The 18697-nt window shown below is 29.8% G+C and overlaps 1 protein-coding gene across 1 annotated transcript; it reads right to left on the bottom strand.

Moving 5' to 3' along the window:
* Positions 1-1817: 1817 nt before the first annotated feature.
* LOC145836480 (solute carrier family 12 member 2-like) lies at positions 1818-7702 on the bottom strand. The gene is made up of 5 exons (XM_082944278.1): positions 7347-7702; positions 5158-7129; positions 2728-2961; positions 2311-2490; positions 1818-2051 (listed from the first exon to the last, which is right to left on the bottom strand). Exons 1-5 carry the CDS (start codon positions 7700-7702, stop codon positions 1818-1820), a joined length of 2976 nt encoding a protein of 991 aa, XP_082800404.1.
* Positions 7703-18697: the final 10995 nt, after the last annotated feature.

The raw sequence follows: 18697 nt of genomic DNA, 5'->3' as shown, positions 1-18697 counted from the left end.
TTAATCATATGGGTTTTCTAAATTTGACGACGCAATAAACTAAGTAACAAAGTCTATTTTATATTTAATGTTGTTGTTTTAGTTAAAAACATTATAGGATCAAATGACTTAAACGTAACGTTAAACTTAAATTATAATTCAATCAACAGTCACTTTAATCGAAAGTTATATCAGTATAACTTTTAATAGTTCTTTACTTAATTTAAAAAAAAGAAAACTGTTATACTCATTTTTGGAACTTTACAGGTTATAAAGTATTATTTAAATTAGTAAACTAAACAACTAAAGTATATAGCTAAATATTTTATAGTATATTCTAATATAAAAATAAAAAACTTTTAAAAACTTTTTCTACTGAGATATATAAAAAAATAAGAATTCAATTGTTAATTACTGCAAAATTACATTTAAAACAAACACATGTTATCAAAATAAGAAAGTTTAAAAATCAACTAGCAATTGCAGGCTTGACCTCTTAACTGTTAACAGGTGTGCTTCATGGTCAAAATTGAGCATTAACGGAATGGTTCTGTTTAAACCAGCAATATTGATAGATTTTAACCCCTTTTGTCATAACAAATATTAATATGTCAGTTCGAAGTACCGTGTGTGGGCCTGGGTGGTTTTTTGTAGTTTCAAGATGCAACATAAACAACTGTCACATGTTTCATTTTAAACGTCTTTTCTGGCCTTTTTTGCAAAGGACAACACGTGCTAGGGATTAGAGGTTTAAATTTTGATAGTCTTCAATTGGTCATCTCTGAAAACTGAAATTTTTCTTTTGTTTGCTATAAAATATTTTTAAACAGTTTTTCGAACAGTTCAAAGATGAAGGTTATCAATCTTAATGTTAAAAATTGTGGTTTTATTGGTATATTTAAATTGGTATACATAAAGGTCAGTCTGAATTGCATATATGTTGAGTTTTTAAACTTTTTTTAAAGCAATTTTTTTAAAGTATGACCTTATCCCTAACCCACCTTACCCATTTACATTAGAATGTAATCAAAAAAATAAAGTTTTAAAAATTAAAATAAAAATATCATAAAAAAGGCTTTTTTGCTGACTCAGCAGTTATGCAAACCAGACAGATCGTTAAGTATATTAGCCGTTTTAAAGTCAACAAAGTAAAATGTTTAAAACTAATGTATAGATTTAAACATCACTTATAAAGAACTTATAGTTTATTTGTTTTCTGGAGACTGCTATATAAATACAGCTGAATAGAATACTCTACTAATTTAATTTTAAAGCTATTTTGATTCATTTCTAAATATACTCAAGGAAAAACCAGAACTTTTAACAACTGTATTAAACTTGTAAACACTAAGAATTTTTTAATTAAATTGTTATATTATAAAAATTTGAATACAGCTCATTTAAATATTTGTTTGCTTTTTAAAGAAAATTATTCACAGGTAAATTTACTTTAAGTAAAAAAGGAGTTTTTGAAGATTATCTTACAGTGTACGATACTCTTATATAGTAAATTCTGTGAATTGTTAGGATATAAAGCGTAAAAAAAAAAGCGTGGTTTTTATAAAAAAAAACGTTTACGTGTAGATAACTAAACTTCTTATTTATACATGATTATTATTTATTTAAGTTACCGTAATTTTATATATTATATCAAAAAGTTTTAAAAGCTTTTTTGTAACAAGAAAAAAAAAGATTACGATGATTAAGCGTTTTTTATAGCAAATTTACACAATAAAATTAAAAATAAACTTGCATTAGAAATCACTAAAACGTTCAATTAGTTTAAATATGTAAGAATTTATCAGAATAAATATGTTGGAAAAATAAACACTTTCCTCTCACGAACAGTAAGTGAGCACGGAAGTCTGGTTTCCGCGGATGAGCACGACGGGAGGCAGGTCTTTGGTGATCTCGTCCAGCCACGCCAGGTACAAAGAAGAGCTGACGTCTTTGAACAGCGGGAGCGTGACGAAGATCAGCGCCGCTTCCTTAGACTTCTCCCGGAGCAGCTCCTGCAGCCTGACGAAGCTGAAAGTCTTTTCCTTTTTCCTACTGTACTCCTCGTTTGATATCTGGTGTTCATTTTTATTTCGTTAAACTAAATGTGCTTGTTTAAGACAAATATCATATTTCTTATACAAAAACAAAACTCAATACATTTTTTATTTTTAAGTAGAATAACTTTGTGTTTTGTTAAGCATTTTAACAGCTAACCTTCCGACGAGCTATTAGACGAACTATCGACGAGCTACTTTGAACGAATCAGCACCAAAAAAATTTACATTTTTCTAAAAACATCAATTATACATTTTTTTATAAATAACTTGCAACCTGCCACGGTTCCGCATCAGCTCGGTCCGTTCTGAACCTGCTCACTTTCTCTTCGAACTTTCTCACGCTCGCCTCGCTCGGCCTGCTCTGCCTCACGTCATCGATGACCTGCACGTCCTCGCAATCGATCCGGAATTTGCTTATCATCCTCGCCATGTTGACGTCCGATCGACTGTCCGACTGTGACGTCATAGTTTGTTTTTTAAATTGTTTTTTTTAAAGAAAATCTTTGAAAAACATTATTATTAAAATGAAAACATTTTCCTAATAAATTAGTGAAAAAAAAAGTAAATTATATTTTGTTGTTGATCCAAAAAAAAGTTAGAGTAGACTAACTTTAGAAAGCTTGAACAAAAATTGAAAACTTTTGACACCACACAAAGTCTTTGAACAAACAAAATACACTCAAACTCATACCTTCATAGTGAAGACTCTCAACTTGCAGCCGCTCCACTGCTGCCTGCTCGCGATTATTTGCGGCAGCAGAACGGTCAGCCCCCCGTCCTCCGTCAGCCACCAAACGTCAATACATTTGCCTTGATGATCTCCTTGCAGTTGGGCGAGGGCGGATACGATCGAGTCTTTCTTCTTTTTCAGCTCCTCAGCTTCGTTGGGGTTCATCCTGATTTGCTCCAACGATCTGAAGCTCGCCTGGGTAAATTTCTTATTAATTTTTTAGCAGCAGAGGTTTTTAGAATACTAAAACCTTTAAAAGTAGTACGCGGAAGTTTAATGTAAAAAATATCTATCTATACAACATTATATAGTTCAAATTTTAATTTTTATAAGTTATAATTGTTGTGATTATAATACATTTAAATGGGAATTTTATTTTAATGTTTTTACATGGGTGTGTCAAGACTTTTTTCAATAGGGTTGCACTTTTTTTTTTGTTAAATAATACAATATTTTCTGTAGTAGCTTATGTTGTAACACCTAGACAACTTTACAACTGTCTATTGCATAACCGCCTATAACTTCTACGGTATATAATAATGTTCATACTTTAAACAGTTTAAAAATACTAGTATAACAAAATGCAAAATTCTAATAAGTAATCAAGATATTTAGTTTTTTGTAAGATAATTGAGATATAAATTTAAGTCCTCTTATAATTGTCAATTTGAAACTTTGCCTTACCTTGTAAAGCTAACATGTATAACAAAAAAATTTGTACATAAGAAACTAAAAACAAAGAACTAGTCAAAATTAGAAATCAAGTTGCCTTAATAAGAGAAAAAAATATTCAATATAATTTAAATAAATTACTTTTTCAAACATTTACAGTAAAAAAATTTAGTGGAAAATTAAAATGTTTATCAAAAAATATATTATACTATTGAATACAAATTAGTAGCAAACGTGAACAATTGTTTTACAACTTGATTTTTCAAACAGTAAAACTACGGTTTTTCTAATGTTGTAAAACTAAAAACAAGATGCAATGAAGTCAAAAGTTTCCCAGTTAAAAATAAACCTTTTGTTGTGTAAAATTATTCAAAAATAGTTTTATAAAACAATTTTGTTAAGCTAATTTTGAACGAAAATTTTCCTTTTCAATATGTGTTTCGTTGGTAGTTATTGAACTTTTATATCGTATATACTTTTTTAACGGTAGGACTTTTTATGTGTACTATTTTATGGGCACTATTTTATGTGTAGAATTGCTGCAATCAATTCTGCCTATAATTTGATGTGATGTCATTAACATTATGTGTAGTATTTACATGTTGCTGCAATTTAATGAAAAATAAAATACAAAAATATAAATTACATAAACAAACACTTTTAAATCAAACAATTGGTTTAGTGTATTCAAGTTTTTTTTTTCTTTATTAAATCTTAAATGAAAAAAATATCCATATTCTTTTAATAAGTCTAGCCTATAATTCTGTTAATTTACAAAATATAATTTAAATAAATGTACAAAAAAATCAAACTATTGGTTTATGTGTATTGAAGTTATTTTTTATTTGTTTGTTTATAAATTTGAAACTACAAAAACTATCCATAATATCTATATAAGGCCTGGACAGTATTTTATTTCTCATTTAATTGCAGCAACTTAATTGCAGCAACATGTAAATACTACACATAATATTTAATGACATCACATCAAATTATGGGCAGAATTGATTGCAGCAATTCTACACATAAAAGAGTGCCCATAAAATACTACACATAAAAAGACCTACCCCTTTTTTAACTATAAAAAAACTTAAAAAATTACGTCATTATTGAATTTTAGTTCAAAGTTAGAAGCTAAATTTTAATTTTTATAAAAAAAATTACAAAAGATATGTGTTTTTGCGCAAACTATTTTGAAAGTTAATTCCAGTTTTTTCCTGGGTGGCACAGAAAACATAAAACCAGTCAAAACACGCCCCTGTTTTTGACCATTTAAGTTTTTTATTGACATTTTTTGTAACTTAATATTTTATCCATGAAATTGTCATACAAAAAAAAAGGGAATTGCCTGCTACTATGTTTAACTCATAACTACCTTACAAACAATAAATTTTGTTTTTAAAGTTGTTATGTAATAGTTTATAAGAAAATTATCTTTTTTTTTTTTAAATAATACACTACAAAAACAAAAAAAAAAAGCTTTTAGAGTCAATTATAGCATCAACCAATAGCTGTAATTAAATATTAATGTTTGTGCGTTTGCTCTACAAAAAACTTTCTTCTTTTTCAAAACAGAAACACTACTTGTATAAATATTCCAATTATAGACGAAATTGTTTTGTTCATATGATATTAAAACAAATATTTATTTTACAAAATTCCAATCTCATTAATTATTATACTTGTTTAATAATTAATAAAAACAAACAAACACCTAACCATTGATCCGTTCTCGCTTTCTTTCTGCTCGACGTCGAAGCTCAAGTTTACCACTTCCTCCGAAAACTCCGACACGTCCAGTCCCATGCCGATCCTCAGCACGCAAACCCCGAACTTCATGTCGAAGGCGGACTTGATCGTCTGCGTGTAGCCCTGCGCGTCCCTGCAACTTTCCCAGTCGTGCTTGAACCCCATCATGAGCACGTTGGTCCTCATCTTGCCGAGGCCCGCCGACTGCATCAGGCTCAGCGCGCCGACGTCGAGCCTCGGCGCGGTCACGCAGCAGTAGAAGCCCTTGTACTTTTCGTTGTTGAGAAATTCCTGCTCGTCGCGGACCTCGGCGAACGAGTAGCTGTCGCTCACGTTGCCGCAAACCATCAGCGAGGTTTTCTTGGTCACCAGCGCCGCCAAGTGGCAGAGGGCCGGCCGGTGGCTCGGCTCGCCGGTGAGGACGAGCACCGACGGCCGGAAGTTCTTCACGTGCTCCTCCACCCGCCTGAGCTTGAGGCAGTACTTGAGCGCCTGCTTGTACGCGTACGCCTGCGCCGAGCTGCCCCAGTTCACCTTGGGCTTGGAAAACTCGACGTACTTGTAGATGGCGGCGACGCAGACGATGGTGACCAGCGCCGTGTACCAGCTGATGAGGAACATCATGGCGAAGCACATGGCCGACGCCAGCAAAGACACGTGCATGTTGTAGTACTTGTAGGAGGGCCGCCATCCGGGACTTTTGCACAGCGAAGACGAGAAGCAGCTGAAGTTGATCAGCGTGTAGGAGGTAAGAAAAAAGTTGGTTGAAATCAGCGCGATCATGTCCAGCTTTCCGATCAAAACGAACCCGAGCGAGATTAAGAAGGCCAATGCGTACGCTCTTCTCGGCTCGTTGTTCACCCCATAGCCTTTAGCGAAATAGTTAAAAACAGGGAATATTTCGTCCTTGCACACAGCTTGGAAAATTTTCGGCGCGCTCACCAGACTAATAAGCGACGACGAAAGAGTTGAGGAAAAAATTCCGGCCGTTATGATGTAATAAACCAAACTGATCCTGGCCATCGCCTGGTTGTCGTTGATCAGGCCATTAGGACACTTGTTTTTAACATAACCAGCTTCCTGATTAGCTGGAGGAGCAGTTAATCTGCAACCTCCTTCCCTGTAAAAGTTCCAGCCAAGCGCGCACGCGGCTTCGTTGCAAAGCTTGGTTGAGTTTTGGACGCCGACGAAATCTGTTTCGAGTCCGGTGGCGTCCCTAAGTTGAACCGCTCCCAGCATCAGCACCACTCCCGCGTACACGCTTGTGGTAATTGCAATCGCCAAGAACGTGCCTTTCGGAATTGCCTTTTGCGCGTCCTTCAAATCTCCCGAGATGTTGCAGCCCGCAAGGATGCCGGCCGCCGCGGGAAAATACAGCGCGAACATGGTCATAAAAGTCTCTTTCCTGTAAGAAGAGCTCCAGTTTTCAACGAATATCCGGCCGCTGTAGCCGTGAAAACCTGTTTTCTGCTTCTCCCCGCCCCCGACTACGAACGTTCCGATCACAAAGTTCAGAATTGACACGATCATGAGCAGCAGAAGGACGAGCTGCGCTTTCGCCTCCCACGCCATTCCCAGCTGGGTGATTCCCAAACAAACCACTAAAGTGATCGCTCCGATGATCCTCACGTCCCAGACCCCTTCCTCGTCGCAAACGATGCACGACCCTCCCTCCCTCATCAGGTCCCTCACCGTTTCCGCGAAGCCCACGACGAACAGCGCCACCGCTATGGCGTTTGCCAGGCTAAATATTATGCCGATGGCCCCGCCGAACTCCGGCCCCAGCGTCCTCGAGATGAGGTAGTAGGCCCCGCCGCCCTTTATCAGCCCGTTGGTGCATATTGCGGACATGGAAGTGGTAGTCAAGGTGGTTATCAGGGTGGACAACGCGATGATGACCACCGTTTGCAGGATCCCCGCCTCTCCCACTATGTAAGACAGCCTAAAGTTAAAAAGTTTACGAAACTACCTTAACTTTAAAGAAATTTTTTTAGCAAACTTAAATTTAATTTTTATGTTACTAATTATAGGACCAAATAAAAGTGATGTTTTAAAGTTTTTGTTTTTTTACTGTCAACTTTAATTATTTTTTGCATACAAAGTGATTTTTGTAACACACTAACTCAAATAAAACTGTCATATATGTGGTTGCAACCAACCTAATAAAGAGCATGACACCCCAAATGTTCAAGGTGCTCCTGATAAGTACTCCGACTATCCACCCGAACTTGACCGGGTTGCCACCAGCAACCGACCCCCTGTTTTTCCCGTCGTCAACCTGCCTCGAGTACCCGACCTGAGAGTCGATTGGCGGCCGCTCCCTCGGATTGGTCATCCTGTAGTACTCGGTCTTTGGTTGGACGAAGTCTGCAGTCATGCAGTTGGCCTGGAGGATGGTGTCCCGGGAAGACACGGAGGAGGATACGGTTGTTACGGACGCGGTTGTCGTTGATATTCCGACCTGCGAAACGCTCGACTTGAGCTGGACTTCGTTCGAAGTAGTTGATGTTGACATTGTAAATTTTCATAGATTTTTATATAAACTTAATATACTTGTTAGCTCAGTCTTAAAACGCACTTTTTAACTTTTATCTGCAGTGATTAAAATTGATTATATTTTATAGCATATTATTGCAACGAGCGTATAACACAACTTTAAGCACATTTAGAAATTTTCTTAGAGCTTTTATATTTGATTATGAAACAATTGAAAAAATAATTATGACAACGATTTTAAAAATAATTCTATTCAGAGTGATTACAGAACCTCATAAATTACTTTCACAGTTTAAAAATTATGGTCACGTTTGTAATTTAGAACATTTTGTTGCAGTTTATTTAGAAAAACTATCAGATTCAAGTCTGAACTGAAATTAATTATAGTACTTTTGTAATTTAAAATAGCGTATTTTTAAATTATTTTTTTAGTCTTGTCGTAAATAACAAACACTTTAAAGCTAGATTTTAAACATATTATATACATATTCTATTAATGATATGATATTGAACGACAAACAAAAAACGCTCAAAATATTTGGTTGCACGAAGAACCTTTCGGTTACCAGGTCGTACACCACAGATACCTTTTATCGTCTTGTCCAGGACATTAAATCTATTTTCACAATACATTTATTTCAAGTAATAACTAGTTAGCCTTTAAAACTCTTGCTGTGTAAACTGATAGTGGTTTTTCTTTCTTCTTATTTAATTGTATTTTAATAGTTATTTTAGGTAGATAAGATAAGTAAAAAAAAAATCTAAAAACAGTAAAACTTCAAGAGAGCTTAAACTAATAAACACTACTGAACAAAAAACATATTTCGAATTATAACAATAATTATTGTATTTTTAAAAATAATTTGTTGTGGAGATTTTATTAAGTACATCAACATAAAATTTAGATTAGAACAAAAACAACTTTTTGTAAAGATACTTTACTGAATATTTAAAATTTACTGTTTATTTTTGATAACTTTTTGATACAAGTAGGTATGAAATCAATGTAACAAAATAATTGTTCTATTATCTTGTAGTAAATTTAATCTATTATGTAAAAGTCTAAGTAAAAGTATATCTCGATTTACTCTTTAAAAACAAATTGCAGAATTTTTTATAATTATGGCATATAAACAAAAATATTGATTTAAAAACTTATAACTAAAAACTATAACTACAAACAAATATAATACACCAAGCAAAATAAATAAAGTGTAACTTCAATCAAATAGTAGCGTGATTAATAAATTTGTCATGCTACTTTAAAAATTCAAGCAACTTGTATTTGAAATATAGTAAACTAGGTTTATTTTATACTTTACAATTACTAACTGTATATTTTTTATCAAGTCGAAAAATAACTTTTGCCTATACTAGTTGTAAGAAATTTTATTGATCTAAATTCTAAAATGTTTTAATTTAATCTTATATTTATGTATTAAGGTATAAAATTTTAAGATAAATTCAAAGATGAAATATAATATACATTTCTACTTTTTACTTTAAAACGTGCTTCACGAATGTTTACATTTAGTCATAATACCTATAATGTTCAGATTTTTAAGACAAAATCTAAACACAGTTACTCAAACTTTAATTTTAACATGAAAAAAATAAGTTAATTCAAAATTTTTAAGTCTTTATGTTATGAAGTTTGCAATTTGGCAATTAGAAATAGTTGTAGTAGTTTTAATTATTTATAAAATTAGTTATATTATTTTATAAGAAAATACTGTTGCCAACTCATAAGATAACAGTATTACTATAATGAATATAAACAAAGCTTAAGTTCAAAAGTTATATACTAATATATACAAAACTCATAATAAATATTTTATACTTAAATAGTTGAAAACATTAGTTTTATCAATAATTATTTGAGTTATAGAACATTATGTCTTACGAAAATCCGCTTATTTAAAAAATGAAAAAAAAAAATTAATTTTATAAACAATCTAAACAACAGCTAAAAAAACTTTAAAAAAAAGTGTATACATATTGTTAAAAACAAAAACACAAATGACACATTTCAACAACATATACACTTTGAGCGTGTTAGCTTTGCTCTGTAGGCGTATAACGTTATAGATTTTAGTCATTTATACAATCAAAGTTGAAATATTTTTGTATACAGCGTGACCAACCAGATGCATAGAATTTCTTAAAGCAAAACTTGTTTTGTTTAGTTTTACAATTTAACGCAAACAAAAATATTAAACTAAATAAAACTTTTAAGATTTTTTTTGCTGTTTTAATTAGCTACACATGTTAATAAGATTATTGCTAAAAATTTCGAAATTATATCCTAATAATGTAGCAATCTCGTAAAAATTTAAAGAAGCTGCAAAAAAAAAACACCAGTGACGACGCGTGATGATGTCATAGAGGGGTGCAGAATAATTTAAAGTACTTCAAGTTTTGTTGAATCTTACGTTTAGTAACACTTACTAACTTTAACATTAAAACTTAAAGATTTTATAAGTATATATATGATTGAATTAAAGTCAGTAATTTATGTATTTGGAAATAGAATATTATATATAATATCTTAACAATATCTCAAGACATTAATTAAGTGTAATAATAGAAATATTCTTCTTATTAGTAAATGTTTTCTATTTATAGTTTCATTTTATGTGATTAAGAATATTTTGCTAATTTGATAATTAAAAAAAAAAAGTTTGTCGTCAAAAACTTACAAGTCATTTAAGTAAGTTTGCTTTGTAAATAATTAAAGGTTTAACTTTTTTTATACTTATCAATCAAATCTAAATATATTGTATAAATATTGCTATTGTTAATAGTTATTTTACGTAAAAGATTTATACAAAACAAATTCAGATTTTATTTTAGATAAAAGCAAAATAAACTATTTTAGCACTCAGTCAAAATAAAAAAAGTTACTTTTATAAAGAAGTAAGCTAAATATGCTCTTAAAAAACATTAGTGTTTTGTTCTTTAACTTTTCAGTTATCCTTAAATAAATATAATTCTTATTTGGTTTTAGTTTATATCTTTAGGATGCTTAAAATTATTATATAGAGCTGAACGCTACTTTAATATAAAAAACAATATTTATTTTTTATGTGTGTCATCATATATAACTCGCTTTTTATATTTTATACAATATTATTTGTATTAAATCTAAGCGATTAATAGTTATTCTACGTCCAAAAAACTAAAAGTGCTTTCTAAGTACTCCTTAGTCTAATGTTTTTTAAACAGATAAAAAAGTAGAAATATATCTTAAGTGTAAAAGTTATAGTTCTGGCAACTTATCTATTGTATATATCGTTTAGACAACACACAAGCACATATAGAAAATATTTACATATATAAAGTAAGAAAAAACCTATTTAAAATAGAGTTTTAGCAATAAAATTGTTTATTTAATAAAAAGGTTTAAAAATTGCACGATAACAATTATTGATTAAAAAAAAAAAAAATCAAAAAAAAATTTAAATCTCATAAATATGCAGTTTAAAACTTTTACTGTAAATAAAATAATTCATTTTCGTATGATCTTTGTATCTTTTCTATTGTTAAGCTTTTGAAATTTAAACGATTGAAACTACATATAAATACAATAGTGAACTGAATAAATAAAGCATTGTATTTAGTTAGTTATTGTTTCTTTTAGAATAAGAATAAAGAATCTTAAACTTTTGTTTTATTTTTATAAGCTAGCGAAAAAGTAAATCATTATTTATATCATTTGTTCGACAAACTGTTAGTATATGAAAAAAGCTGAATCGATGTTTTTTTTCCTAATAAGTAATTTCAAAAAGGTTATGAATATTTTGAAAGAAATTTTTAAAGTTACCGATTAACTATAAGTTTAATATCATTATCCCTTGAAACAAATGCAATCAAATCAGCCACTGTTTTAATTGGTTTTAAATTAAATTACTATTTCTGATTTTTCACAACTTTTTTTTTTTACTTCACATTACTAGTGTTTGAAATATTATCATGCTATAATAATTTTGAAAATGAATATTTAGTCATCAATCTCTATTAATCGCCGATATAAGAAACAACTAAATGTGCCACTATGCAAATTTCACTTTAAAACTTCATACAACTTCAGACTATTACTCGCGCAAACACGATTTAAACCGCGGCGCCACTAATACTAAAACTAAACTAGAATCATCAATCTTGCTCAACCCGGTGTTACGTTATAGTGCTTGGCAACAATGTAAACAATCGCCCGGTAAAAATCTCAGCGGCGAAAATGGTATCATTGATAGTAATTCCGAGGCGCCATGGTAGATAATTTATTGAAAAGTTTTACACAATCGAAGTGTTAAGAGATTAATCTTTATTTTTTTTAGTAATTTGGTTGGTGTTTTTAAACTATTTTTGTTCAGTATCTTTTTAATTTGTTGTTTATTGCCAATTTGAGAGTGCGACAGAATCGATTGTTGTCACGTGAACACCGTTACTTATTAGCAGTAATACGTCATAATTGACAATATAATACAGTCAGGGCATAAATTTTTCGTAATCTTGTTTTTTTAGATAATTTTTCAGGAGTTACACAGTAAGCCTAAGAATATCACAAAAAGATAATTTAAAGAATTAATGTATATAGTTTTACAATTAAATTAATCGTCGAAACAGCTTAAAATTTAATTCTTTTAAATGTTGAAAAGTTAACCTTTTAGCAAATTTACATATATTTTTATATGAGCCCAAAAAAAACATAAAAAGACTCAATATTTGTATATATTACAATATGCTTTCATTGTTTAATCCTAAATACTTACATATATATAATGCTTGTGTTAACTACGTACATGATGTTTTGTGTACGATAAAAAAAACAAATCATTATTTTTAGCAACGCTTAAGAAAGTTGTTTTTAGTTCTTAATCGTCGAGAATATAGACAATATATGATTAAAAAGCATAACTGTTTCACTTCAGGCTCAGGAAACATACTTGGTCACTTTATTATGACACTTAAAAAATTTTGACACTAAAATGTCGCCAATGGGATTTTGGCAGCAATTTCCAAAATCACCTGAGTTACAACATAAATAACTTAATCATCAAATTTCTACTTTTAATTTTTTAACAAATTTCTAGGTCAAATTAAATTTTGAACTTTTATTTTTGTTAATTTTAGTCAACTAACTATTAAGCATTTTGGTTTTTGACTATTCTACTTTAAATGTGTATTGTAAAACAAAGGTGCTGCAAAATTTCGTTATAATTTACATGATAATGCTTTTATTGCTTGTTTCTTGTAAATTTAATAAATATAACATTAATAATTTTTTTTAAAGCTAGCTTAAAAAGCATCAAAAAATTATATAAGCCTTACATTTCAATATCAAAAAAAATATTTTTGACAACTTACTTAATATTTTAAAATTTTTGTACATGTTGCATTAAAATTTCATATGAATATCTTAAATAATTTTTTAACCTATAAATATATTGCGATACACTTTTTTGTTTTGTGAAGGTAATGTATATCTATATCTTTCATATGATAATTTATTTTAAATCTTATTTTATATAACTGTAGTAAGAATACATAGAGTTTTAATTTTTTTTACTGTACCTTTAGTGTTAGGATCTAGAAATAAATTTCATTTTCAAATTTATGATTTAGTTTTATTTTATAAATGTAAACTTACTCGTAATAAAAAAAGATAATTTTTAAATTATTTTTAAAAACTTCGTTATGACTTCAAAAAAGCGTTTTTTCGCATTTTTTATCATCAAATGAAAACTTTTAAGTCCGCTGTTGTCACATCAAATCCCCGTGAAATGTATACAAAAAATGTAAGGTTTTCCTACCGCTGTTTAAAACTAATTCAACTTTTCCTGATTACTTTCTACTAAAAAACTAGGCTCGTTTTAAAGTCAGTCAAGCGCAAAGTTTTGTTGTCATTGTTGTCACTGCAAATGTCGAGCTAAATTGACCACCTTGGTCAAAAACTTCCACAAACTGGTTGCTGAAAAAGAAATTATTTTTGTTTAAATTTTGCCAAGCCATTAAATTGAAATCGTCCCAAAATGATCGGGTCATTTGAAAGCCGAACAATTAACTTGAATAACTTCGAAATCATGAAAATGTACCACCATGAATTAGAAATATGCACTTTTTGTTGGTTAATAACAAAAAGTTGGTTTTATGGTCAATATAGTCAAAATTGTGTCGCAAAGACAGCTGTTTCTGCTTGAAAGCGAACAATTCGAATATCCAGTGTTTAATATCTGCAATTTTTAGAGCTAAAATTTGCAATAAATTGAAACATTTTTAAGGCGAGAGAGGGTGCCATGAGGTTTTTATTGTTGAGAACTCATTTACATCTTTAACGTTTATGTTTAAAATGTTGTAAAAAATTCACTCGACACATCTCAAGAAAAATATTCTCATTTATTTTCTTCTGATAAGAAATCATTACATTGCAACAGAAGTAACTGTTGAGCTGTATGCTTTGCATTTAAGTGTGTTTAAGTTTTCTTTGTCTAAAAATAAAGTAATATTATTTTGTATAGTGTGTTTTAATAGCGAAGATGAACATATCTAAAAATAAATTAAATAAGCTATCACTAAAATTTTACAAATAATAAGTTAATAAATTTTAGATTTCACTTAGGTTTAAGATTTTTTATTGACTTAAATATAAGTAAGATCACAAACTATTATCACACAAAAAACTATATTCATTTTCATTAATCACAACACATATAATTATATCTTTCGTCTAAGCTACACAAAATACATTAGCAAAACATTTTATCTGTACTTAGCCAAACAAGAGCATAACGTTTACTTTATGCAAGACCGACAAGTAAAACACTAATAAAGTAAACCCTTCATTTTAAGTCACATAAAAGTCATTAAAGCTATGGGACATTGTTGAAAGTTCCCTAAATATCTATAACAAATATTTGCCGAACAAAAAAGCAAATTTTTAAATGTGTGCGGCCCGAAATCCTTTACAATTAAAACTTTCCCACGAACGAGAAAGACTTTCTGTTTCTGTTTTTATATTAAGCGTAGCAACTTTACATGATATTAGTTTGAATAAGGCTTAATGGTGTGTTGCAGGTGTAAGAAGGTTGTTTGTATTGTAAGCTATTTGTAATCAATTGCGTACTGTTCTTAGTTGCTTTCACTGCAGCTTATACAAATTACATCTAGCATAATTCTAAACAGATTGATACTAAAATAACCAACTCTAGATTTTTAAGAAATTTTTTTGAAGATTTATATACAAAACCGCAAAGCAAACATATGAAAAAAACTTTAAATATGTTCGTCTTTGTCGACTTTAAAAACAACTGTTGTTTTACTTTTGCGTCTAAAACATGCATGTAAGCAAACAGAAAGTCTAACTTTCGTTTCCTTTCCACTGAAAACTTTTTAATGGCTAATAAGAAACAAGTAAAACAATTAACGACAAAATTAAGCCCATTGTTTAGATTAAACACGTGTCGATTTCAATTAACTTTTATTATTTTGGTTTTTGGAAAAAAGCCGCTAATTTACTATGCTTTTTTAGTTTACTTGACGATTTAAATCAGATTACATAAATAAACTTGTGTACAAAAAAAATAGTTATAGTGTTCTAAGAAAACTTTAGAATATATTAGAATATTTTAAGCCCATTTTTAATTTGTCGAGAATACTAAAAGTCTAATATATTTTAAGACTGAAAATTTATCAAAATTTTTTTTTGGCATTACTTTAGAGCTTATTTCTGAAAATTATTTAAACAACTTATCTTTTAAAACTACTTAATTGAAATAAAAATTTTTAAATATTAAACTTATAATTTAATATGGAAGTTTGCATTACAAATCGAACAACTCAAGCAATTTTAAAATTCACACTAAAATTTTGAAACAAAATTGTGCTTTTATGACCTTTTAAACTATGCAAACTATAAAAACTTTAAGTGAATGTTAAAGTTCTTAGTCATTTCGCAAAAGCAACTTTCTTTGTGCAAAATGATACTTAGTCACGACATAAATATTTAAAAAAATTACTACTAAACTGAACACATAAGCACTTAGAAACACTTGTTAGCTGATTAAAATATTTCTACTCGCTTTTCAACTTTGAAGAAGGGTTTTATGGTTGCTATGCAGTGTTGTTAGGGAGCAGCTGGGCAAATTTTTTAAGTGAAAATTATTAAATGGTCACGGGTAACAACAATGGCCGATTCAAAATTGAACTTCTAATAACGTTTCATATTTAAGAACTTCAGTGCTTGCTCTTAAAGGGCAGTTTGTAAAAATCATTGTTCATTTCTTTTTGAAATCGTTTGAAGTCGAAATTAGGCAAAAGACATTCTCTTAGGAGGTACTTGGATGACACAGTTGTATTTGTTTTATGATGATATAAGTAGAAATATAAAGTAATTTAACTGCATCAGTGTGCGCAAAGCATTTTTTCCTTAAATCAAACAAATAATGTTTTCAAGTGTGTTTATGAAACAACACACCGTTTAAATAGAAATAATTCTAATATCTGTACGAAACCCGAATACTTTAATAAAATACCGTTTCAATTATTAAATATGCGCAGCTTGTAACCGCGAGATATGAAAATTAAAATTATACACTTTAGTTCAAAATATGTCTTTTTAATCCAAATCACTGTACTGCATGTGACACGAGCCGCGTGCAGTTATTATGACGTCACAAACGCGTAGTCAGGTGGCCGGCGACGAATTCAGCGGGTTTCGGCGATTGGGCGATTGCAAATTTGAACTTTTGTGAGACACGTGGCAAATATTGTTAAAATAATGAAAAAATAATTGGTGACACAATGGAACATGTCACAAGTGTAATAAATTTTTTTATTGTTCTTTTATATAAATTGAGTTGTATAGATGCACTTATGTTATATCGTGTAGATAGTTTTAGGTTTGCAATAAAAATGATGTCTTATTTTATGAATATTTACGACTTCATAAATTCTGGTAAAATAATACACACGATTGAAATAAATATTAAAACCTACCACATTAATAATTTGCATATGATCAAATCAGACTGACAGAACTGACGTAACTTGAGCTGAACCTGAACCTCTGCAGAACAACGGACCCCGCAGAACTTTGCTGCTGCTCGGGCCGCTGAATTGTAGACGGCAGCCACAACCAATTCTTAATTATCAAATTTTTTTTTTAATGTACTATAAACTTAAGTACAATGTTATAATCAAAATTCATAAATATAAAATACTAACGAGTATTTGTTACAGTTATAAAATTACTAATTTTTTTCGAGTAAAAATAGAATAAAAAAATCTTAGATACTTTGAATATGCAAACACAAAAAAAAAGGTTTTAGAGTCTTTTGAACAAACAAGCAAAAACTAAAAAATTCCCTAGCAAATGAAACTTTAACTAATCTATTAATTTAAAAATATTTTATTTTGATAACTAAAGATCACCATTTAAAATCTTAAACTGATAACCTGCATCCTTTAACATAAAAACAAACACAATAAAATTTTTATTTTCGTTAGCAATTGAAACCTGTCAAAGTTATCCCTTAATCCTTAGCACGTGTGGTCCTTTGCAAAAAATATCAAGAAAAGGCGTTTAAAATGAAACATGTGACAGTTGTTTATGTTGCATCTTGAAACTACAAAAAACCAACCAGGCCCACACACGGTACAACGAACTTACAAGTTAAAAGTTGTTATGACAAAAGGGGTTAAAGTTCATCAACATTGTTGGTTTGAACAGAATTATTTCGTTAATGTTGAACCTTGAAGCACACCTGTTTAAAGTCAGAATGTCAAACCAGCAATTGTTAGGTGATTTTTTAAACTTTGTTTTATCAAAATTTGTTTTTTTTTAATCTAGTAGTGCAACAATGAACAATTGAATTATTTTTATATCCAATGTTTCCGTAGAAAATATTTTCAAAAGTACTATTGTTTTGCGTTGAAATGATACAAAACAAAAACACTTTTTACTTTAACTTTGTGGTTTTCAAATTTAAAATATCTTGTATACTGTGTAATATAATAATTCAATCATGAATATGATGCTTATATTCTAAAACAACTAAGTGTTTAAAAAAAATTAAAACTAATTTAAAAGTTTTCTTAATTAGCGTTACTTTAAAGTTATTTCAGCACAAAAAAACTTTAAAAATTTTTATTGTTATACAAACAAAAAATGGCTAAAAAAATAAAAAAACTTTGTACGTTCTCTTAACTTCAGGGTTTGTTAAGTTTAAGTAACAATTTGATTAGGACGCATTTAGATCGCTGGCACATTATAATGAAATTATCCTAATGATTTAATAAGCTATTTAAAGTTTTTATTTTTAAACTTACTAATTTATATATTGTATCGAGCTTAACCTAAGGTATACATTTTTGCACGGGTTATTTTTTTTGTTTTAATAACTTTTTTTAAATTTAATTTTAATAATTTTTTTTTTACTGTCACTGTTACCCCCAACCCTTATCCTCGGTCGGAAACTTACTATTCTATTTTATAATATCTTTTTTTTTAATTGCTGTTTTTAAACATTTTTTTTGCTTTCACTGTTACCCCTAACCCTTACCCTCGGTCAGCAATTTTCTTTTTATTTTTGTTTTTTTATTAAATTATATACTTTTTTTTTGTTTTTAATTTTACTTTTGTGCAAAAATAACCCTCGGTGCAAGTTTGTCATCGTGCGGTTTTAATTTCTCGTGCAATTTTGTAGCCTCGTGCAATATTGTCTTCGTGCAATTTTGACCGGTTCCTGTTAATTAGGTGAAAACCTGTGATTTTGTAATGGAATACAAGTTTCACTTGCTGTTCCGTTTACTATAACACTGAAAAATATAAAATAAGTCAGCTGCAAAGCAATTTTTCCTGATGTAATATTAAATACAATTGAGAACAGAGCTATGTAAACCAGCCACAGAGACTGTGTGGAGATATTTTAGTCAAGACCTTTAAGATGTAGTTTCATAATTGAAGTTAATTATTGTTGATATTGTTTATTTTAAAGTTAATTGTCTAAACAATGTT

This window comes from Thalia democratica, chromosome 5 (assembly GCF_965202585.1).
Source record: "Thalia democratica chromosome 5, ktThaDemo2.hap1.1, whole genome shotgun sequence".
Taxonomy (NCBI): Eukaryota; Metazoa; Chordata; class Thaliacea; order Salpida; family Salpidae; genus Thalia; species Thalia democratica.
This window is presented reverse-complemented; position numbering and strand designations above follow the sequence as displayed.

Excerpts from the sequence above, each read along its gene's own strand:
- LOC145836480 (XM_082944278.1), bottom strand. The coding sequence starts at position 7,702 with ATGTCAACATCAACTACTTCGAACGAAGTCCAGCTCAAGTCGAGCGTT. Across the intron at positions 7,130-7,346 it reads GGTGTCATGCTCTTTATTAG|GCTGTCTTACATAGTGGGAG; the intron begins GTTGGTTGCAAC and ends TTTTAACTTTAG. Across the intron at positions 2,491-2,727 it reads TGAGAGTCTTCACTATGAAG|TCGGACAGTCGATCGGACGT; the intron begins GTATGAGTTTGA and ends ATGACGTCACAG.